Source organism: Narcine bancroftii, chromosome 1 (assembly GCF_036971445.1).
Source record: "Narcine bancroftii isolate sNarBan1 chromosome 1, sNarBan1.hap1, whole genome shotgun sequence".
Lineage (NCBI taxonomy): Eukaryota > Metazoa > Chordata > Chondrichthyes > Torpediniformes > Narcinidae > Narcine > Narcine bancroftii.
In genome coordinates, this window is record NC_091469.1 from 436358918 (window position 1) to 436383013 (window position 24096).

The 24096-nt window shown below is 38.4% G+C and overlaps 1 protein-coding gene across 2 annotated transcripts in view; it reads right to left on the minus strand.

Annotated features, from left to right (window-relative positions):
- The window catches only part of itga8 (integrin, alpha 8), a 284139-nt gene extending 260389 nt beyond the window's left edge, over nucleotides 1-23750 (minus strand). Inside the window, exons 1-6 of one of the 2 annotated variants that reach the window (XM_069914329.1) lie at nucleotides 23374-23748; nucleotides 22996-23126; nucleotides 20730-20830; nucleotides 19358-19481; nucleotides 12385-12446; nucleotides 11006-11051 (exon numbers count right to left, since the gene is read on the minus strand). In XM_069914329.1, coding sequence (XP_069770430.1) covers nucleotides 11006-11051; nucleotides 12385-12446; nucleotides 19358-19481; nucleotides 20730-20830; nucleotides 22996-23126; nucleotides 23374-23561 — 652 coding nt within the window. In that variant the 5' untranslated portion in view covers nucleotides 23562-23748. Of the gene's footprint in view, nucleotides 1-11005; nucleotides 11052-12384; nucleotides 12447-19357; nucleotides 19482-20729; nucleotides 20831-22995; nucleotides 23127-23373 lie in introns of both variants that reach the window. The other variant, XM_069914330.1, reaches the window with a different exon arrangement.
- Nucleotides 23751-24096: the final 346 nt, after the last annotated feature.

Below are 24096 nucleotides of genomic sequence, written 5' to 3' on the forward strand. Positions count from 1 at the left end.
TTTTTTTCAAAAAATTAATAAATTCCATATTTTTAACAACATTGTATTAAATCTTCATCGATAAGCTATTTGAATTTTCTCAGTAGTTTCATATGTAAAATATAACAGAGAATGATCTGAAATCACTCTAATTTTATATTCCACTTGTTGTATTTTCCCTTGTAAATGTGCCAATATTAAAAAGAAATCAATCCTTGAAAACGATTCATGTCTAGATGAATAAAAGGAAAAATCTTTCTCTATTGGATTAAGACGTCTCCAAATATCTACTAAATTAAGATCTTTCATCAACTCTTGGACCTGGATTGCCATCTTGGATTTTTTAACTTTCTTCGGAGATTTATCCAATAAAGGTTCCAAAACACAATTAAAATCACCACCAACTAAAATATTATAATTAGCTTGACCCAAACATAAAAATGCATCTGAAATAAATACTTCATCATCTGCATTTGGAGCATAAATATTAAGTAAAGTCCAAAATTCACTAAAAATCTTACAATTCAATTGAAGAATACATCCTGCCTTTTCCTCCATTGATTGTAATTCAAAAGATAATTTTTTATGTATCAAAATTGCTACACCTTTAGCTCTAGAATTAAATGAAGAAGAATATACATGCCCAACCCAATCCCTTTTTAATTTCACACTTTCCTTCACATTCAAATGTGTTTCTTGTAAAAAGGCAATATCAATTTTCATTTTCTTAATATACGCCAAGACTCGCTTACGTTTAATCATACTATTTAATCCTCGAACATTAAAAGTAGCAAACCTCATCTTCGACACATCTACTATTATTACTAAATACCAATAATATCTTTATATAAAAACTCGTATCAATGTATATAGGCCCTCCAATAAAAAAATCACATATTAAAAACTAAAAAAAGTAAAAATAACAATAAAAATTAAAAAAAATTAAAAAAAATCCGCCACCCCAAAAAAACTACCAAAAGGTAGTAATCCCCTAAACAAAAATTGAGTGTGGATCACCCACCTGTGGCTGATGACTAGTAAAGAAATTAGTGCAAATCTCTCCCTCCCTAGCCAAATGATCAGTAACATCCAAGCATCATAATAACAAAAGAAAAAATAAAATAAGAAAATTCTTCTTTTCATCCAAAAGACTCCAGTCTCAAAGATCCCATTTTGGAAGGAGGTGGACTCTTTCCATTCCCATTTTTCCCATTTCTGCCATTTCTTCCGTTTCCAGAACTACCAATTTTTTCTTTAGGAGATAATGGTGAGCTATGTCTTTGTCCTCTTATATCCGGCAATGAGTCAGCAAAAATCATTGCTTTCACAATCAGTTTCAAAAAACCAAAATTGATATTCTCCATAAAAGACCTTCAACACTGCAGGGTAACAAAAAGTAGACTTATAACCTTTACGCCACAAAACTTTTAAAACTGGATTAAATTGACATCGACGTTGAATGACATCTTGACTCAGATCAGGATAAAAAAAAGACTCTATTCTGAATCAATAATGGGGTTTTTTGTTGTCTTGCATTTTGTACTGCAAGTCGAAGTCTTGCTTTTCTATCCAAATAACTCAGACATTTTATGACCTTGGGGGTTGACCAGCTGAGGGTATTCTTTTTAAAACTCTATGGGCTCTTTCCAGTGCCAATCCCCCAGGGAAAAATTCTTGCCCTAATATTTGCAGAATTCAGTCTTTAAAGAAATGAAGAGGGTCTTGTCCTTCTATACCTTCTGGCAAAGCAACAATTTTCATATTATTCCTTTTGCTTTGATTTTCCAAATGATCTATTTTTCTTTCTAGCTCCTTCTCACGATCTCCTAATTCTATGACTGATTTTTTCCACCTTCAACACTTTTTCTGTGTTAGAAGTCACTTGTTGTTTACAGTCCAAAAAAGCAGTCTGAAATTTTTAAAATTCTTCATAAGATGCATCCACACGTGTCTTAACCACATTTAATTCTGAACTTATACCAGCATTCATTTGAACCATTTCATTCATTTGAGATGTCAACAAAGGTTTTATAACAGCTTGAATAACTGCATTTATTTGCATACACTGTGAATCAGTAAATCTCAGCTCTGCTCTCTCTGACATGGTGGCAGAACAAGGTAACTGCAGCTCCTGCTGCAATTCAACAGAAGGCATTTTAAAAATTTTGCTGCGGGTCTGGACTCCCAGCGACGGCACCCCGACTTCCTCAGGGGGTCGCCGCTGGTCTCCCCTCATATCTTGCTGTTTTCTCATCAATTCGCGAAGAAAAATGATTTCTTCAGATTGAAATGCTACCTGATGCATTTTCAACAATGGAGTTGTCTTCCTGCGTGCTCCCTCCATTGAAATCGAAAGGTTTTCAAAATCGGGGTCCACTTCTTGGGAACACGCACCTTCTTCTGGAGAACGGGTAATTCCAGCGCCATCCTTCATTTGGTGAGCAATAGATTTTTTTTTCAGCCCCCACAGGTGATCTTTGGGATTTAGGCAATGAAGAAATTGAGCCTGGGGCTGTATCAAGTCGTCTAGGCCCCAAATCTTCAGCACTTCAGCATTTTTTCCAATGGAATACATTTATTCATTTCCATGTACCATTGCTGTATTCTCAGTCTCTCTTCCATTTTCTAAGTTTATATTATACATTTTTTTGCTACAGCTAAAGCTATCATAATAAATCTTTTTTGTGCTTCATCCAGTTTAAGGCCTAATTCTTTACTTCTTATATTACTTAGAAGAAAGATCTCTGGATTTTTTGGTATGTTGCTTTTTGTGATTTTAATACCTGATTTAGATCTTCCCAAAACTTTTTCACTTTCTCACATGTCCAGATTGCATGAATTGTTGTTCCCATTTCCTTTTTACAGCGAACACATCTGTCAGATACTGTTGGGTCCCATTTATTTAACTTTTGAGGTGTAATGTGTAGCCTGTGTATCCAGTTATATTGTATCATATGTAACCTCGTGTTTATTGTATTTCTCATAGTTCCAGAGCATAACTTCTCCCATGTTTCCTTCTTTATCTTTATGTTTAAATCTTGTTCCCATTTTTGTTTAGTTTTACCATTTGTTTCCTCATTCTCCTTTTCTTGCAGTTTAATATACATATTTGTTATAAATTTTTTGATTATCATTTTGTCTGTAATCACATATTCAAAACTACTTCCCTCTGGTAACCTCAGACTGCTTCCCAATTTTTCCTTCAAGTAGGATTTCAGTTGGTAGTATGCCAACACTGTATCATGAGTTATATTATATTTATCCTTCATTTGTTCAAAGGATAATAATTTATTTCCTGAAAAGCAATTTTCTATTCTTTTGATCCCTTTTTTCTCCCATTCTCTAAAGGAAAGGTTATCTATTGCAAAAGGGATTAGCTGATTTTGCATCAGTATTAGTTTTGGTAATTGGTAATTTGTTTTATTCCTTTCTACATGAATCTTCTTCCAAATATTGAGCAGATGATGTAATACTGGAGAATTCCTACGTTGAACCAATTTTTCATCCCATTTATATAATAGATGTTCAGGTATCTTCTCCCCTATTTTATCTAGTTCTAATCTAGTCCAATCTTGCTTTTCCCTTGTTTGATAAAAATCTGATAGGTATCTTAATTGTGCGGCTCTATAATAATTTTTAAAATTTGGCAGTTGTAAGCCTCCTTGTTTATAACATTCTGTTAATTTATCTAGTGCTATCCTCGGTTTCCCCCCTTTCCATAAAAATTTCCTTATTATTTTCTTTAACTCCTTGAAGAATTTCTCTGTCAAGTGTATTGGCAATGCCTGAAATGGGTATTGTATCCTTGGGAAAATGTTCATTTTAATACTGTTTATCCTTCCTATTAGTGTTAGTGGTAAGTCTTTCCAATGCTCTAAGTCGTCCTGTAATTTTTTCATTAGTGGATAATAATTGAGTTTATATAGATGGTCAAAGTTTTTATTTATTTGTATACCTAGGTATCGTATTGCTTGCATTTGCCATCTGAATGGTGATTCTTTCTTAAATTTTGAAAAATCTGCATTATTCATTGACATTGCTTCACTTTTATTTGCATTAATCTTGTATCCCGACACTTCCCCATATTCCTTCAATTTCTTATGTAATCCTTTTATTGATATTTCTGGTTCTGTTAAGTATACTATAACGTCATCTGCAAATAAACTGATTTTATATTCCTTGTCTTTTATTTTTAATCCCTTTTATTTTACTTTCTGTTCTTATCAATTCTGCTAGTGGTTCTATAGCTAACGCGAACAATAAGGGTAATAGTGGGCATCCCTGCCTTGTTGATCTGCTTAAGTTAAATTGCTTTGATATATATCCATTTACTGTCACTTTCGCCAATGGCCCCTTATATAATGCTTTAATCCAATTAATATATTTATCTGGTAAACTGAATTTTTGTAGTACTTTGAATAAACAATTCCATTCTACTCTGTCAAAGGCCTTCTCTGCATCCAAAGCAACCGCTCCTGTTGGAGCTTTATTTCCTTCGACTGCATGAATTAAGTTAATAAATTTACAAATATTATCTGTTGTTCGTCTTTTTTTAATAAATCCAGTTTAGTCTAGATTTACTATTTTTGGTACATAGTCGGCTAATCTGTTTACTAATAGTTTAGCTATTATCTTATAATCTGTGTTAAGTAAAGATATTGGTCTATATGATGCTGGTGCGAGTGGATCTTTCCCTGTCTTTGGTATTACTGTAATTATTGCTGTTTTGCATGAATCTGGTAAGCTTTGTGTTTTATCAATCTGGTTGATTACTTCCAGGAGGGGAGGAATTAATAAATCTTTAAATGTTTTATAGATTTCTATTGGGAATCCATCCTCTCCTGGTGTTTTATTATTTGGTAGTTTTTTTATTATCTCTTGCATTTCTACTATTTCAAATGGTTCTGTTAATTTATTTTGTTCCTCCATTTGTAATTTTGGTAGTTCAATTTTAGTTAAAAATTCATCTATTTTGTCTTCTTTCCCTTCGTTTTCAGTTTGGTATAATTGTTCGTAGAATTCTCTGAAGTTTTCATTAATCTCCGTTGGATTATATGTGATTTGTTTGTCTTTTTTCCTTGATGCCAATACCATTCTCTTAGTTTGTTCTGTCTTAAGCTGCCATGCTAGAATTTTGTGCATTTTTTCTCCTAGTTCATAATATTTCTGTTTTGTCTTCATTATGTTCTTCTCCACCGTATATGTTTGTAGTGTTTCATATTTTATTTTTTTATCTGCCAATTTTCTTCTTTTAGCTATGTCTTCCTTCATTGCTAATTCTTTTTCTATATTTGCTATTTCCCTTTCCAACTGCTCTGTTTCCTGATTGTAGTCCTTCTTCATCTTGGTTACATAACTTATTATTTGCCCTCTGATGAACGCTTTCATTGCGTCCCATAGTATAAACTTATATTTCACTGATTCCGTATTTATTTCAAAGTACATTTTAATTTCTTTCAATTAATTCTCTAAAATCCTGCCTTTTAAGTAGCATGGAGTTTAATCTCCATCTTTACATTCTTGGAGGGATGTCCTCTAACTCTATTGTCAATATCAGGGGTGAGTGGTCCGATAATATTCTAGCTTTATATTCTGTTTTTCTTACTCTGTCCTGCATACGAGCTGATAACAGGAATAGGTCTATTCTTGATTATGTTTTATGTCTACCCGAATAATATGAATATTCCTTTTCCTTTGGGTGTTGTTTCCTCCATATATCCAAAAGTTGCATTTCTTGCATCGATTTAATTATAAATTTGGTTACTTTGTTCTTTCTGTTAATTTTTTTCCCAGTTTTATCCATGTTTGAATCCAAATTAAGGTTGAATCCCCTCCTATTAGTATGTTCCCTTGCGTGTCTGCTATCTTGAAAAAAAATATCTTGCATAAATTTTTGATCTTCTTCGTTAGGTGAATATACATTGAGTAAATTCCAAAACTCCGAATATATCTGACATTTTATCATTACATATCTCCCTGCTGGATCTATTATTTCCTCTTCTATTTTAATTCGTACATTTTTACTGATTAATATAGCTACTCCTCTAGCTTTTGAATTATATGACGCTGCTGTTACATGTCCTATCCAATCTCTCTTTAATTTCTTGTGCTCCATTTCAGTTAAATGTGTTTCTTGTACGAATGCTATATCAATTTTTTCTTTTTTCAGTAAATTTAGCAGTTTCTTCCTTTTGATTTGGTTATGTATTCTGTTAATATTTAAAGTCATATAGTTCAATGTAGCCATTTCATACTTAGTTTATCTTCCCTTTCCGTTTCTCCATCAACACCTTTCCTTCTTATCCATTTCTGCTTTCTTGTTTTGAACACTTTATAAGACAACATTTCTAAAACATCAAACATTTCCCTTATTCTCCTATCTAAAATTTCTTTAACCCCACTATCCCCTCCCCTTCCTGAGTTGTCCTTTATCCCTTGTTGGGCAACCACATCTCCCATCTCCATTTGGATTTGCGAATTCACTCGCAAGCGTCAACTGATTTCACGGTGACCGTAACTCCTCCCCACCCAGCCCCCCCAGAAAAGATTTTAATTTTCATATATAACAAAGGTCACTCTCTTAATTCCCTCCTTACTTCCTCTCTTCCCTTTCTTTCCCTTATTAATTCTTATCTATACTCTATATATTTTCCTTTAAACACGGATACCCTCATGTACACACATATATACATACACACACACACATATATATACACACACCCATAGACACACATACATATAGTTCGTGGTTATTTTTACTCTCGTTACATGTCTTCTTCTCTCTGTCTGTTTTGTAGTTGTTCTGCAAATTTTCGTGCTTCCTCCGGATCCGAGAATAGTCTGTTTTGTTGCCCTGGAATAATTATTTTAAGTACCGCTGGGTACTTTAGCATAAATTTATATCCTTTTTTCCATAGGATCGCTTTTGCTGTATTAAACTCCTTTCTCTTCAGGAGTTCAAAACTTATGTCTCGATAGAAAAAAAATTTTTGACCTTTGTATTCGAGTGGCTTTTTGTGTTCTCTTATTTTCTTCATTGCTTTCGCCAATATATTTTCTCTTGTTGTATATCTTAGGAATTTTACTAAAATGGATCTTGGTTTTTGTTGTGGCTGTGGTTTCGGGGCTAATGTTCTATGTGCCCTTTCTATTTCCATTTCTTCCTGTAATTCTGGTCTTCCTAGGACCCTGAGGATCCAATCTTTTATAAATTCTCTCATATTCTTGCCTTCTTCATCTTCCTTAAGGCCCACTATCTTTATATTATTTCTTCTATTATAATTTTCCATTATATCTATCTTCTGAGCTAACAGCTCTTGTGTCTCTTTAACTTTTTTATTAGATTCTTCTAATTTCTTTTTTAAGTCCTCTACTTCCATTTCTACGGCTGTTTCTCGTTCTTCCGCCTTGTCCACTCTTTTTCCTATATCTGACATGACCATCTCTAATCTATTCACTTTTTCTTCTGTACTTTTAATTCTTCTTTTTATTTCACTAAATTCTTGTGATTGCCATTCTTTTACTGATTCCATATATTCTTTAAAAAAATATATCCATTGTCTTGCCTTTCCCTTCTTCTTCCATTTCTCTATGTTCTTCTTCTTCTTCTTCTTCTTCCTCTGGGTTGGTCATCTGTTGTTTCCTTGTTTTCTTTTTACTCTCTTCTTTCTTGTTCTCGTTGTTTTCTATGTTCTCTTCCTGTTTTTGTGTTGTAGCTGTCATCCTCAGCTGATGAGATGTACTCCTCAGCTGGTCCCCCCTCCAGTCAGTGTTTTTTTTTTCATGCGCATCGCGCAGTTTTACTTTGCTCTGCGAGCCATTTTTGTTGTCTCGAGTTCAGGACTTCAACTGACCTTAGGGAGCGGGCTTCTCTCCGCAGTGGGCCTCCTCGGACAGGTAAGGCCTTCACCTTCTTCTTCTGACGTTCTTTGTTCTTCTCTTCTTCCCGTTGCTTTCGACTTTTCTTTCTTCGCTGCTATTTTCTTCCCACCTTTACTTTCACTTTATTTTAATTTTTATGTTTGTGCCTTTGTGTTTTCTGTGTTTTTTTAAAACTTTTCCGGAGAGGGCTGGAGTTCCCCGACTGGCCACTACTCCATCACGTGACTCCTACAATAAATTGAATCTTGAATCAAGTTTAATCATCTTGGAACAGAGGATGTGGAGGCATGGGGAGTGGTGCTTGATAAAGGTACAGAGAATTATTAGTGTAAATAGTCGGAACCATGACCCCAGGCAGAGGTGTTTAAGACCAGAGGGAATAGGTTAGGGTGAGAAGTAAAAGAGGACGTCAGGAAGAATTTTGCAATCCACAGGGTTGATGGAATTTGTTACCTGAGAAGATGATGAAGGATGTTACCCTTACAAGAGTTATGAAGCATCTGGATGAACCAAGGCACTGCAACTAAGAACTAAGTCTAGTAAATAGGATTAGTATAAAAGGTAACCAATAGTTGGCATGGACATGGTAGGCCAAAGACCCTGTTATATTTTGTGTCTCTATGCTAAGTAGAAGCCTGAAGGAGATTCTTCATCTCCAGTGAAACTAACATGCATACAAGTTACCAACAATGTAAAGACTGCTCCATTCTTTCAGCAATTTATTAACATCTTATACATTTTGAACAGAAAATTACTGTTATTGGAATGTTTGCATGATTTTATATTTAGGCCCATTCAAAAACAAAGGAAAATAACTTATTTCTGTTGAAAGCAGGATGTGAGGATGATTTGGAAATAAATAAGTGGGGGGGTGGGGGGGAAGAAATTACCTCTTCAGGGCAGGGCAAGGTAGACAATTGATAAATTATGTGAACCTGACCACGTGGACAGTGAGCAGCAGAGGAGCATCAGTGACAGCCAGTAACAGTCCATAAGATGAACGTGGAGGAGGAGGAACCAGACTGGGGAAGACGATCTATCACAACCCCCTTTCTTGATTTCTACTCTGTGGCTCAGACAGGAAAAAAAAGGCACATGTGGAAAACTGAGTAGCTCAGTTACCTCCTCCGCATGAAACAACTCACTGTCTAAACTCAGACGTGGACAGTGGATGCCATCCGAGGAAGTAACAGCCATGTTTCAGTGAATAGGGCAGTGTGGGCTTGGGAGGACTGGTAGGGGTGTTTGTGAAACAGAGGAAGGAAGGAAGAATGATAACAAAGCAAATACTGAAAATGCAGTAAAAGGCAACTCTCTACAGAGTACACATCCCTGGATTCTGTCTGACCTTGAACTGTAAATTCAATGTAAATTCCTCTCCATCCATTTCACACAAGGGAAGATTTACTAAAAAAAAAATCACAGTTACTTCTTTGGGCTGTTTTGAAATAAAGGTCAAAGAGAATTGAAACTACTAAGAAAGCACACATGTTGTGTTTAACATACTCAGCTTTAACATCTTGGTTTACATGGAAATTTACTTGTATAAACTGGTTTAAGTAAAGTAATCTGTGGTGGAAATTATTTGTTATTTTGAGTACAATGTATATTTGAGAAGATAGGTCTAAAGTAAACACTAAATATGGCCAAAACATCAGTCCCCCCAATTTACCATCAGATTAAGATTTTAAAAGTAAACTCTCTTCAAACTTGCTGAATCAGAATTACAAGTAAATGCACTTCATCAAACACAATGTCTCATTCTGAGCTATTCATATATCAATTCTCCAGCTTCTCCAATACTTCCATTAAACTTCAGAACTTTGTTAAAGTTTGATTCCAATTACGATTATTTTAAGGTACAACTTTTTGCTGTTATTACAATGCATTCCTTTTTGTTTGGGAAAACCAACAAAGGATTCAAAGAATGTAAAATTAATCTTAACCATAGCAATTGCCAGATGATGGTGAAACATCCATTTCTTTTTACTCCACTCATTTCATTATCCTCACTGAGCTTGTATCTGTCCATTCAGATTACACTTGGAGTTTTCCATTTGGGAATCCACTGCAAATAAGTGGGAGTTCTTCGAGGACCTACATTTTTGGTGATTTGGAAAAGGCACTAAATGGATTGATGCCAGATCAGTGCCACTCACTGCCAATCCAGCTTTTCTGCCTGTACACCTGGCAACCAAAATTATCTTGCATTGAATCAATTATTAGAATAGTTTGTGGAAGAACATCAATGTACCGAGAAAACAATTACAACCTATGCACATTCTGGATGAACCTTTCTCTCTGATTGCCAAAAGCAAAGTATATTTTGAGTGATTACCTTTTCTGGAACTTTGCTGTCCCATTTTCTCTCCTTCTTTATTAACGCCTTGTATGTAATAGATTTCCATTGGCACGCTTCATTATTACAACATGAGAACTGCTGGTATTTAGATATATTTTGAGGTATCATTACAGCTTCATATGCAGTGAAGCTATGACATCCATGTGATTATCCGCACTGCATTATACTGAGTCCCTTCAATTAACTAAATTGTAGATCTAAAATTGATCTTATTGCAGAAATGAGAGTAATCTAATTCTCTAACTGCCAATCACATCACAGAATAACACAGGCCAAAATCAGATCTATCTGGCAATGTTATTTCCAATCCAGTATCATTCTACCACCAAAAAATAACTTTGAAAAACACCCATGATCACACATGAAGTTATTCTGTCTTTCCTGAGATCTCGTTCAGTTGAGACCGATTTGAAAGTGATGTATATAAAAAAAAGAAACATTTTAAGCTTTCTGCATCTCCCAACGCACCATATTGATTAAGATGCACCATCAACTTTGTTGCAGATCCAACTTAATAATCAGATCATGACCATTAATTTTGTTATTAATTTGTGCTTACATCATAGGAAGCATGACATGTTTCAGAGTTCCCTGCAAAGTTTAAAAAATTACATGAAACAAAGCTGTTCACATCAATGAATGTTCACATTGCCTTTTAAGAACCTTGAAATATGGGATACAGATGACTGTGCTAATCTCATGATAGCTCCACAGAGGAACTATCATACTGTCCCTCACAAAACTGTGCTCTGTCCCTTTATGGAAAAAAAGTCATTCATTTACCTTGCCAGTAAAAACTGCCAGGGCCTCCCAGCACAAGGTTCCCGTCCTAAACAAAATCAGAAAAATGTTTTTTTTTTTTTAAAAAGTGCTTTCTATATAATTGGAACTTTTAACAGAAAGGCCAGTGAGTGGATTCATTGAGAAATAACCGTGCATTTATATTAAACAAGAAAATCATGAACTGGAATATAATAATTTACAGAGATTTCAGAAAAGTCCTGGATGAGGCAAGCATTTTTTAAATAGCATTGTATTTTTGTGGCTGTTTGTTTTGGCAGCATGCTGCAAACAATACATGAAAGACCATACAGACAGAATGCTAAAGATCTTATTTTACTACAGATTGTCCCAGGCAATATTCTCTCTCATGTGCGCAAAAATCTTATGTGCAAATTTTGTTTCCTGTGACAAAAGTATGTGCACACTGAATGCTTGTGCAAAAGTAAACTTGAAATTGTTTTAAGATCATTTTGGCACAGCCTATCTCTCATGGCTAATAAAACTGTATTGGCAGGTTTTAATATAATACAAGTAGGATTGCACTCTACAAAGCTGCGCTCCAGCTGTACAAATCAGAACAGGAAAGGTGAAAGGCAAATTAGTGATGTGTAAATGTTGTATTTGAAAAATGGACTAACTACAGAACCAGTTAGCTAAGAGATTTTTTCAATAAATAGAATTATTAATTACCACATTATTTTAGGTAACTAACCTTTTGTGACGCATTAATTTCCTTTGTGCGCTGGTTGCAAAACATGAGTGCGGGTGCACAGCTTAGAGGGAGCTGTGATGCCAGGACATAAATATCCAACTTTTGGATATCCCATATGTACGGGTGAGTGTTTGGGAACCAATAGGATGGATTCACCAGCTGCTGTGGGTTGCTGGCATCCAGCCAGGTGAAAATGGACCATTTCCATGTTGCTTCTCTCCCTGCAGTCCCCATCCACCCCCCCCCACCCCCCCCCCCCCCACCATCACCCATTCTTCTGGGAGCCACAACAATTGGGGGCTGGGTCCAGATGGACAGAGCTAGGGCTCACTGTATCAGTGAGGCTGGCTGTTGGATGCCCTACCCGTGCCTGCTCATTCTCCCATCATGGCCATCCCTCCCACACACTCTTGTTCAGTTTCAATTAATGAATAGTTCTCTGGAACAGAACCTTGTCTTTTCCCAAAAACTGCCTATATTGCGCAACAAAAACTAGATGAAAAGTGTTAAAGTTATGTCATTCCCTCCCAGCATAAACACTTGCCACATACTGCTTTATGAAGCACAGATCCTGGAACCTCTTTCTGATCTTCAAATTATTATTTATAAAATCAATTGAGATTTCTTTTAAACAGTAAAGTATAAGTGAAATAAGTTTAAAAGTTACCTGGGTAAATTCGAGACTAAATCCTGCTTGACAAAACCCTTGACCCTCAGGATCTGGCTGATCTGCAAATTGCAAATTCATAAAAAGGAAATTCTTTTAACATTTTTCCCAAACAAACTGACATTACCAGCTTTTAAAAACTATAAAGGATATAAGTGAACAATTATATGATTCTACTTTTATTGATGTTTGGCTCACAGTGCTATCTGATTCAGCTGAGAGGATGGGGCCAATACACACTACAAATTTCAGACTGAATTCTCATCTCTAGCACAGATTTTCATCCAATGGTGCTCTGGCCCATAAGATTCAGCCAGAGCTCATTCCAACTAGTCAGTCACCGTTGTTTGAGTCTTGAAAAGTACATCGAAAGTTTCTCTTGATACCTAAATGATGTGATGCGTCGAGGATTAATTTCAAAATGTTCATGTTGTAGAGACTCATTTACACTCTTCTTCTTCTTCTTCTTTGGCTTGGCTTCGCGGACGAAGATTTATGGAGGGGGTAAAAAGTCCACGTCAGCTGCAGGCTCGTTTGTGGCTGACCAGTCCGATGCGGGACAGGCAGACACGATTGCAGCGGTTGCAAGGGAAAATTGGTTGGTTGGGGTTGGGTGTTGGGTTTTTCCTCCTTTGCCTTTTGTCAGTGAGGTGGGCTCTGCGGTCTTCTTCAAAGGAGGCTGCTGCCCGCCAAACTGTGAGGCGCCAAGATGCACGGTTTGAGGCGTTATCAGCCCACTGGCGGTGGTCAATGTGGCAGGCACCAAGAGATTTCTTTAGGCAGTCCTTGTACCTTTTCTTTGGTGCACCTCTGTCACGGTGGCCAGTGGAGAGCTCGCCATATAATACGATCTTGGGAAGGCGATGGTCCTCCATTCTGGAGACGTGACCCATCCAGCGCAGCTGGATCTTCAGCAGCGTGGACTCGATGCTGTCGACCTTTACACTTTACACTAAACTTTTACACTAAACTTTCCATATAACCATATAACCATTCCATTCTGCCACCACTCTCTGAGTGAAGAAGCATCTTCGAATATTTCCACTAAAGTTTTGCCCTCTTACCCTTAACACATGGCCTCTTGTTCTGAATGCTGACCAGAATGAGTCTGTTTATGTCTAGTCTATCTATTCCTTTCATAATTTTAAATACCTCCATCGTCCCCTCTAAATCGTCTATGTTCCAATGAATAAAGTCCCAGTCTTCTTAATCTCTCCCTGTAATTAAAATGATTCCCGTGAAGACACATGATTACAAAGGCTTATGACCAGATTCAGTTCTTTAAATGATCAGATTTACCACCGTCATCTGTATATTGTACGCAATGCTGTGTTGGAGCCCCAAGCAGCAGCTTTAAATCTCAACTTTGCTTAACATGGTAACCTTCAACAAACCAACTCTAGCATTTTTCAGCTAAGCATTGAGGGGATTCCTTGGCTGAAAGGAAAAAAGTTGTTTGTTCACAACTTGTCAGTGGAACTTCTGTATGGTGCCAGGGTGAAGGCCAACACTGAGAAGATGCAAGGTTATTCAGCAAAGGAGTGGAATGAGCCAGATTTTGTGGTATATGTCAGTATCAATGACATAGATAGAAAATGCAATGAGGTTCCACAGGAATCATTTTAGATAAACTGGGAAAGGAGTTAAAAAGCACTACTTCAAAGGTAATCATCTCTAAATTACCGTATATCCATTAGAAGTAAGATTGCAAGGGGCAGCACAGTTGGAGTAATGCCTTTACAGTGCCAGTGATTGGGACCAGACCAGTGTTTGAGTCTTGCGCTGTCTGTATGTTTTCCCTGTGTCTGTGTGGGTTTTCTCCAGGCGCTCCAGTTTCCTCCCACCATTCAAAACTTACTGAGGGGTATAGGTTAATGGGGTATAAATTAGGCGGCACAGACTCATAAACCAAAATGGCCTGTTATCTTACTGAATATCTAAATTTAAAATTTAAATCAAGAAAAATATATGCACAGATTAATGTATGGCTGGAGGAATCATGCAAGCTGCAAGATTACAAAGTTTAGGACCAGTTTTGATATAATCGGATTTATACAGGCCAAACGGACTGTACCTCAACAAAGGCAGGAGGATGGGTATCAGGTTGTAGCACTGAAAAGGAGATGCACAAAGTGTTAGGAAAGATATTTATCACCAGAGAAAGAATTAGTCTGGCTTTTGAAAGGATCAAACTAAAAGAAAGCAGAGATAGGTCTAAGATGGTTTTGTGTGATAAATGAAAATATGAAGCGTATTAAATAAAACTGGAGCAATTAGCCAAAGGTTGAAATGATGCTGCAAAACAAATAAAGCTTTTTAATAACAAAGCAAACTTCAATACTAAATATCCTTGGATACAAAAATGTTCAAGAAAAGCCTTGGTCATGAGTGGCAGTATTCGTTAAAATGTAACGTGATCGACATCGTTAAGACTGAAGACTGTGGAATAAAAGTAGCATTGAAGAATATGGGCTCTGTGATAGAAATCAGAGAGCAATAGCGAATGGTTGCTCCTTTAGAGTGACAGACAACACAAAAATCTAAACAAAAAGGGAGATTACAACAGAGTCCAAGAGAACACAGGCAATTTGGTAGCTGAGGAATCATAAGAACACACAGTGTTACATTTCAGGCAGATAACTGCAAAGAAGTAATGTAACTGATTGACTCCATTGCAAAATGGCGTAAGAATGGAGAGATCGTGGGTATCTGTGCATGGTTTGTTGAAAATGGAAGGACAGATTCAGAAACAAATTCAAAAAGCATAGAAGAACCTGAGTTTCACATAGAGTAGCACACAGAGTTAGGTTGTAATGATCAAACAATAAGGATCTGGAGGGACTCAGCAGGTCAGACAGCATCTGTGGAGAGAAATGGACAGTTAACATTCCAGGTCAGGATGCATTTTCTAGACTTGAAGTGTTGACTGTCCATCTTTCTCCATGGACACCGCCAATCTCCATGGACACCGCCAATCTCCATGGACACCGCCAATCTCCATGGACACCGCCAATCTCCATGGACACCGCCAATCTCCATGGACACCGCCAATCTCCATGGACACCGCCAATCTCCATGGACACCGCCAATCTCCATGGACACCGCCAATCTCCATGGACACCGCCAATCTCCATGGACACCGCCAATCTCCATGGACACCGCCAATCTCCATGGACACCGCCAATCTCCATGGACACCGCCAATCTCCATGGACACCGCCAATCTCCATGGACACCGCCAATCTCCATGGACACCGCCAATCTCCATGGACACCGCCAATCTCCATGGACACCGCCAATCTCCATGGACACCGCCAATCTCCATGGACACCGCCAATCTCCATGGACACCGCCAATCTCCATGGACACCGCCAATCTCCATGGACACCGCCAATCTCCATGGACACCGCCAATCTCCATGGACACCGCCAATCTCCATGGACACCGCCAATCTCCATGGACACCGCCAATCTCCATGGACACCGCCAATCTCCATGGACACCGCCAATCTCCATGGACACCGCCAATCTCCATGGACACCGCCAATCTCCATGGACACCGCCAATCTCCATGGACACCGCCAATCTCCATGGACACCGCCAATCTCCATGGATTTCTCCAGCTCCTCGCTGTTTGCTCAACATTTGAGCATTTGCAGATCTTGCGTTTCTTTTAGTAATTGTGATGAAACATTGGTCCTGCCACAAATGCAGAACCATGTCCAGTCCTGGTCAACCAACAGGAAAGATGAAAAGCCTAAAAAAATAAATAAATAAATAGCAGCAATAAAGAGGATTCCAAGAATGAAGACCTTTAATTACGTGGACATACAGGTGAAGTTGATCTTGTACTACTCAGAACAGAGAAAGGCTGTAAAGTGTTCTGATGGAGGTATTTAAAATCAAAGATATGGAAAGAGCAATTGGAGAGAAATGATTTCCATTGGCAGAAGAGTAAAGGACCAGAGGGGACAAAATAAAAATGTTTGGCAAAAGAACTCTATGAGAAATAAGGAAAAACCATCACCCAGCAAGTGGTTTGAAATGACATTATATAGGAGATGTCAAAAAGAGTTTAACAGTACTTGGATCACATTCAATTCTGTCATGTCATAACAAAGAGGTAATAGTAGAAAGGGAAGAAATCTGCAGAACACAGAGAGCACAGGAGCTACTCTGGCTGAATCATTGCCTAAAGACACCATGGATCTGATAGGCAGAATGGCCCTTTTTGCACTGAAACCATTCTCAAAATCTATGGGACATTGTGGATTACTGGAGGGGATGAATATTCAATTGGAAAAATATTGGATAACATTAATAATAGTCAAAGCCCAACCATAAGTTATTATCTCTGTGGTGAAGCAGATAACATTGCATTTTGCATCACTGTGGAGAAGTTTCTGGCATAAAATACAGGCTGTGCCTCTTGCAGCACAGTAAAATGTGTTTATTTGGAATAGCTTTTATAAAATGAAAACAAAATCAATATCAAGGGTTGTAACTACATTCCTGTCCCTGTTTACAATAAAATATTCCATCTGTTCACTTGGATAATTTGAAAGCACGAATTACAATAGGCTAATAAATGGTTTTTCTCCTCTAGCATGTTTATTATGTGAGCCACCTCAAAACTTAAAAGTATGGCAGTGTCTTTTATACAATGGAAGAATTTGTGATCGTATACATTTAGATTAAATACATTCTTCAAAAATACTTCACATTACATTTCTTTTGCAATATTTTCAAAGTATTAGAATGTGGCTGAATAATTCACAATGACATCATTTTACTGAGCTTAATTAGTGGAATATGCTGAATCAGTCCCTTTGTTACTTTCTGTCCAGTCACACCACATTTACCTCACCCACGTGCATGATGGGTAGCCTTGTCAGTTTTCTATATCTGGATATAGAAAAACACAAAAGTTTGCAGGCACCGTGGGTTGAAGTAAAACGCAATGCTGGAGAAACTCAGCAGGTCAAACAATGTACTTTACATTTCAGATTTATTGTCAGAGTACAGACATGACATCACATACAACCCTGAGATTATTTTTCTGCAGACGAGGCAGAATTACCACTTATTGGTTGTGCAAAAAAAAACTGTACACAGTGTATACATGTAAACAAAGAACTGTAAACAGATAATGAATGTAAACAAACTGTGTGCAGTACAGAGAGAATTTTTTTTTAAATCAAAAAAGTGCACAAATAAGATTTCTTAAATGAGTCCTTGATTGAGATTATTGTTGAGGAGTCTGATGCTAGAGGGGTAGCAGCTTTCCTGAACCTGGTGGTGCAAGTCTTTTGGCAGCTCTACCTCTTTCCTGATGGCAGCAGCAAGAACAGAATATGTGCTGGATGGTGTGGATTCTTGATGATTGCTACTGCTCTCCAACAGCAGTGTTCCCTATAGATGTTCTTGATAGTGGGGAGGGTTTTGTCTGTAATGTCCTGGAATGTGTCCACTACCTTTTGCAGGGCTTTACGCTCAAGGGTATTGGTATCTGTGATGTAGCTGGTCAGCACACATTCCACCACACATCGGTAGAAATTTCCAGTCAAGTGCAGCAATGAAGTAGACTGACCGATTTGGAAATCTGGACCCTTTAGCATGTCCTGGATTTCTGCATGTTGCAAAGCTTCTGCTAGTTTCTTTAAGAGTAACCATGAAATTAACAGGTTTCATAAAAGTCCACCTGGTTCACTCTGCATTACAGTGGAAGAAACCTGCCATTCCTACCCTGGCCTCTGTGTCATTTCTGACCCATCGACTGATTTGCTTGTAACTGACTCTTTAGCTTAGGACAAAAGCAGATGAACAATAAATGCCACTAGTGCCAATGAGGTCAAAATTCCATGAATGAATGGTTAGTGAAAGGGTGCACATTTAGTGTAGCGGTTAGCACAAGCTATTACAGGACCCGTGACCCGGATTCATATTCACCACTGTCTGTAAACCATTTGTATGTTCTCCTCGTGACCTGTGTGGGTTTCCTGCCAACCTCCAAAAAGTGCAGAGTTGGTAGGATAATTGGGTGTAATTGGGCAGCATGGGTTTCATGAGTCAGAAGGGACTTCTTCATTAAAATTAAATCAAATTTAAAAAAAAAATGTTTCAATGGCTGAATGTTAACAGTTCTAATCTGAAACACCAATCAAACAATTCAGGACTTAAAACAATGCAGCACAGGAACATGTCCTTTAGCCTATGATGTCTGAACCAAACATTATGCCAAATTAAAATAAATCTTTTTTGCATTGCCATTGTCCATAAACCTCTACTCCCTGACATGTTCATGTGTTCATCTAAAAATCTCATCATATCTGCTTCCACCATTACAATAGGCACATGTACCAGGCACCACACACTTTCTGTGTCAAATACGTCACATACATCCACACCATCTCCCTCTCACCTTAAATGCCCTCTAGCATTTGACATTTTTTCCCCCTGGGGAACAAATTCTGACCTTCTTTCCCATCCCTGCCTCTCAGAATTCTATAGGCTTCTCTCAGTTCTTCCACCTATCCAGAGAAAACAACCCATGTTTGCCCTGAGTTTCTCCAGCACGTTGTGTATTGCACTACAATCATAGCATCTGAAGACTTTCCAGTTTATCTCCGTGTTTATCTAACCTCTCTCCTCATATCTCATAGTCTCAAATCCAGGCAGTGTCCCAGTAAAAAACCTTCCCAAAGACTCCACACTCTAGAATGGTGCAACCAGAATTCCACCTAATATTCCAAGTGTGACCTCATCAAAGTTTTATGTATCTGAAACATGACTTGCTTAATCATACACTCAATGATAAGTAACATCTGTATGTTTTCCAATCACTACACATGGGCCAAAAAGATGTGCTTCATAGCTAAATATTTATGAAAATAACCCACAGAATGAAGAAAAATGAATATTTAAAATAGAAAACAGACATACAAGCATTCACTCTGTGCTGGATGCTTGACCTACCAGAGCGACATGGAGAATATTCTGCATAGGTACTGAAATTCCGAACTGCAACATGACAGGTACCCACTGGATCTTTCTCTTTAGTCAGTTTAAGGGTACGCCAATTATACAAAGGGGCACAAGCCTATTCATGAAAAAAAAATCAATTAAACCAAACAGAAATTATTTTCTTTTTTGAAAATGCCAGCATTTTGACTGGCAAACTTATTCAGCCATGAGCTCTTGATTAATGTGTTGGCATTGTTATGTCTTCATCCAGTTGTTATTCCAGATACAAACATCACCTAAATCCCTTCACTGCAAAAGTTTAACTGATGGACAAATATTCCTGAAGCAACCTTTTTAATCAGAAGAATCTATTTTACATTTATATTTTTGAAACTAAAAATCACTTAAATAAATACCTACAGCTAGTCATTGTTTAATATCATCAATAACTTTAACATTTCATTGATGTTAACTTTAACATAAGCACTGCTTATTTATTCATCCAATCAACCAATTCATAAAACCCGTCCAATGGATACTAGTTAAATCTTTTTTTAATTAAAAGAGAAAACAATACAAATAATAACTAGAAGGTGGAAAACAGATTTAAACTTTACAACAGTCTAGTGATTCATTTTTCGACCACATACATTTTTGCAACGTGACACTGAAGTGAAGTAGAATGTTATCTACCATTCTCAAATATAGGTAGGAAGAACCCCCAATAACATCGGCAACTAAGAATACAAAAGATCAAACCACACATCGAATAGTCGGCAGACCCTGTTATTGTAGTAAAAACACAGAAATGCTAGACGAACTCAGCAGATGTCACATCATCAATAGGAGGTACAGGTGTATTACCGAGTTGTTTCGGGTCTGAGCCCTTCTCGATGTGTGAGTAAAAAGCAGGAAGGCGCATGAATTAAAAGGCTGGGGAGAAGGAAAGAGAGAGCAAGGGAGGAGCACAGACCAGTAGACAAAGGGTCCTAATTGTACATAGGACAGGTGAGGAAAGGTGAGAATTGATGAGGGGAGGGAATGGCTCTGTGAATGCAGAGCTGGAAGAAAGGAGACAGAGGGAAAAGGAAAGAGAGAGAGAGTGTGAGCTAGAAGAAATAGGAAGTCAATGTTAATGCCATCCAGTTGGAGGGTACCCACACAGAATATGTTGTTCCTCCAATTTGTTTGTGGTCTCTCTCTGGCAGTGCACAAGATCATGGACAGACAAGTCGGCATGGGAATAGGGTGGGAATTGAAATGTGATGTACTGGCAAATCCCTACTGTGGTGGACGAGCATGGGAATGGGACAGAAAAATGAAATGGGAATTATCTAAATATAAATGATCCAAGATGCTGTAACATACAAATGCAATGACTTACCACAACTCTTTCTTTATGAGATCGTACTGTTGCCCCAAACCATTGGTTGGATTTGAATTCAATGGGTTCCCTTGTCCCATTAACTCGGATGATTCTGTTACCTAACAGTTAACATAGAAAATAGTTGAAAGAAATGTTATGCCTGCCCTTCATGTGTTGTAAGATTTTGTTTTACAGCCAATAAAACATTGAAATGAGAATAAAATTATAACGTCTCTATTTTGTTTCATTGAGATTTTGCTAGTTATGAAATTACATATATTAACAAAAAAAGCTAGAAACACTCAGCAGGTCGAGCAACTTTGGTGGACAGAGAATGGTGCTATAAATCTTAGATCTAAGGCCCTTTATCACCCTTCATAATTTGTCACTCAATTTCAATATCACCCTCACCATTTAAAAATAATAATTTCATGTGTACAGTTATCAATTATTAACCACAACTAACATTATTTAGTGCTAATGTTTTACTATGAATGATTCTGGTAACACCAAAGATGTAACTCAGTTTGATCAATCACTGTTATTTACAAATGATCACATTCAAATAAATGACTGGTTTCTTTTTCAAGTTTAACTGTGGTGGTGATTAGTTCAAACAAATCTTTTAGATCTTATTGAACCATACCAAATTATTATAGAGCCTGACAGGAAAAGGTTAATGCAGTGTAGATAGTTCTCTTGTCTGGGGTGTACAAAAACATAGGGGTCAATAAATGGTTGGCCATTCAGGACTGAAATGACAAGAAATTATTTCATACAGAACGGAGTGGTTTTTGGCATTCCCTTTCAAATGTTGCCATGCATGGTCAGTTGTTGAGTCGATGCAGGATGAGATTGTCAGGCTTTCATGTATTAATGGAATCAGGTGATAATGGCTAAGAGCAGTAAAGTGGCACTTAGGTCAATATCAACCCTGATCTTAATGAATGGTAAGAATCCAAATTGCCTAGACCTGCTTCAATTTCGTATGAGAGAATACTAAATGATAAAATACCAACCCTGATCTTAATGAATGGTAAGAATCCAAATTGCCTAGACCTGCTTCTATTTCATATGAGAGAATACTAAATGATAAAATACCAACCCTGATCTTAATGAATGGTAAGAATCCAAATTGCCTAGACCTGCTTCTATTTCATATGAGAGAATACTAAATGATTAAATACTAAAACATTACTTTTCTGCTCACAGAGTATAGACTTGTCTGATTGCTTTCCCAAGAATATAACCTAGTTCGTGATTTAATTATTTGTACACATATCTCTCCAACTATGTTTAACATACAGTTTGCAGATGTCAACATAAAAGGAACCATCTGGTGAAAAAATCAGCTCCAATTATGATGCGCTTCAATCTTTAATAAAAAGCAGACAATTCCTCAACCCCTCTCTTTTTGAAGGAAACGGATTTCCCACATGTTCACCTTCCCCAATTTCACTCCCTGTCCAGAAGTTTCCTCGCGAACTGTTAAGCAGGAGGTGTGCCTTACTGTCCTTGTACAGCATTAATTGAAACACATCGTAATAGAGAAAAGTTGTCAACAGATGTTAAATTCAATTTGAGCCATGCGCCTGCTTCTTCTGTTTCACAGTGATCAGACATTTAGCAACCTGCCCTCCTTCCTTCTACCCATGACATGCACAAATTGCTTTGCTGAAATATCCTCCGCCAGCAAAACTGAACTGATCATTTTACAAGATACTAGGACATTGAAACAAAAACAAACAGACTGCACTGTGGTATTCCGCAGGTTTAAGTATTTCTAAACTATTGTTTCTCATGTTGGAAATGCATCAACTCTGTCCAATTTTATTCCTTTTATGGAACTTTGAGATGGCTCAATATTCAACACAAAAATGCACATGTTATTAATTTTAACAAAAAGAAACAGGTCTAATTTAAAATGTTATTCTAATTTTCAGACAGTGAGAATGATGTTTCCATTCTCATTTGATCAATGTAATTTAATGTGAGGTGGGGTTTCATTGGGGTGAAACACCCTGGACAGGAAACATATTTCACTCATGTCTCAACTTGGGAAGTTGACCCATTCGGTTTCTCAGTCAAGTGGACGCAGCCTGGTTCAAGAAATCACAGTCACGGCTGGAATCTTTTAACTGCCGTGTCGAGCTCAAGTTGGACCGGAATGAGACGTGGCGGGGATGATGGGCGAGCGGACTTGCCCTCGGGCTTTCGCGCGGGTTTGAAGCTGAGCGCGAAAGGGAGGAGCAGGGCAATCCATGGAAGTGGACGGGCACTTAACTGCTTCGGTCGAACGGGATCCGGCTGCAGGCAGCGCCTCCTGCTGGCCAGCCGCAGAAGAACACCGCTCCTCCTTCCACGATGCCGGGCTGAGTGGTGTTGGCTTTCGGAGCTCCGACGAGGACGCTGACCCTGAAGATGACCCCAGAACAACAACAACAAAAAAAGCAGATTTCAAATGAAAGCAGAAAACAGTTCCCTCCCTGTCTATTCCGCCCCGGGCTGTGAATGACCGGCAAAATCTCCCGGTGATTAGGAACAAGTTACAAATTGTTACCAAGTAAGACATTCTTTGCAAATCAAGCTGAGGATCTTGGCAACTCTTGAAACGTTTGTTTTTGCCGGGCTTGTTACATAGAAAAGGGGCAACGCTGCTCACGTGTTTTTAACAGGCGAGTAGAAATCCACCGAGTAGCCGAAGTAGCTGCCCTCGGGTCCGCTGTAGACAGTGGGCTGCTCCAGGTCCAGGTTGAAGGAGAGGCATCCTGGCAGCAGCGGCCACAAGAGCAGCAAGCGGAGCCTCGGGCTCCGGAGCACTCCCTCCTGGCAGCCGCGGCGAGCGGTCATCGCCGGCCGTGGAGGTTGAGGGAGTAGGGCTGCTGGCAGCAACGGCGTCCACCCCTTCCCTCCCCAGGGCTGGCCTGCGGCTTGAGTTGATGTCCAAGCAGCGGGCTGTCCGTGGCGTGGGGTTCAGTAAGACTTTCCTTCTCGCTTTACAGCACCAGGAAGGAAGGGAGGTGGGGGGAGGGAGGAGGCTCCCCCACGCCGACCGCGTCAATAAGGAGCTGTCCTTTTATGGTGGTGAAGAGCCTCTACTCCAGCCTCAAATGTGGCCATAGTAATCCGGGGCAATGTCACCTCGTTGCGCCGCCGACTCTGTGAGCGGTGTTGGTTCACTCAGTTGGCATAAGCGAGCTTGGACACGACTCGGGACCGACTCGACCCATTTCGGTCCACAGATCGGATTTGACCATTCGCCTCTGACCGTGCTCATTCAAGACGAGGTTTAAACGCATTTGTTCCCCCCATCCCCATCCCCTATCCCCATCCCCATAGAAGTGTCTAATTTCGCCCACGCTCTCCCTGCTCAGTCCTGCTCGGG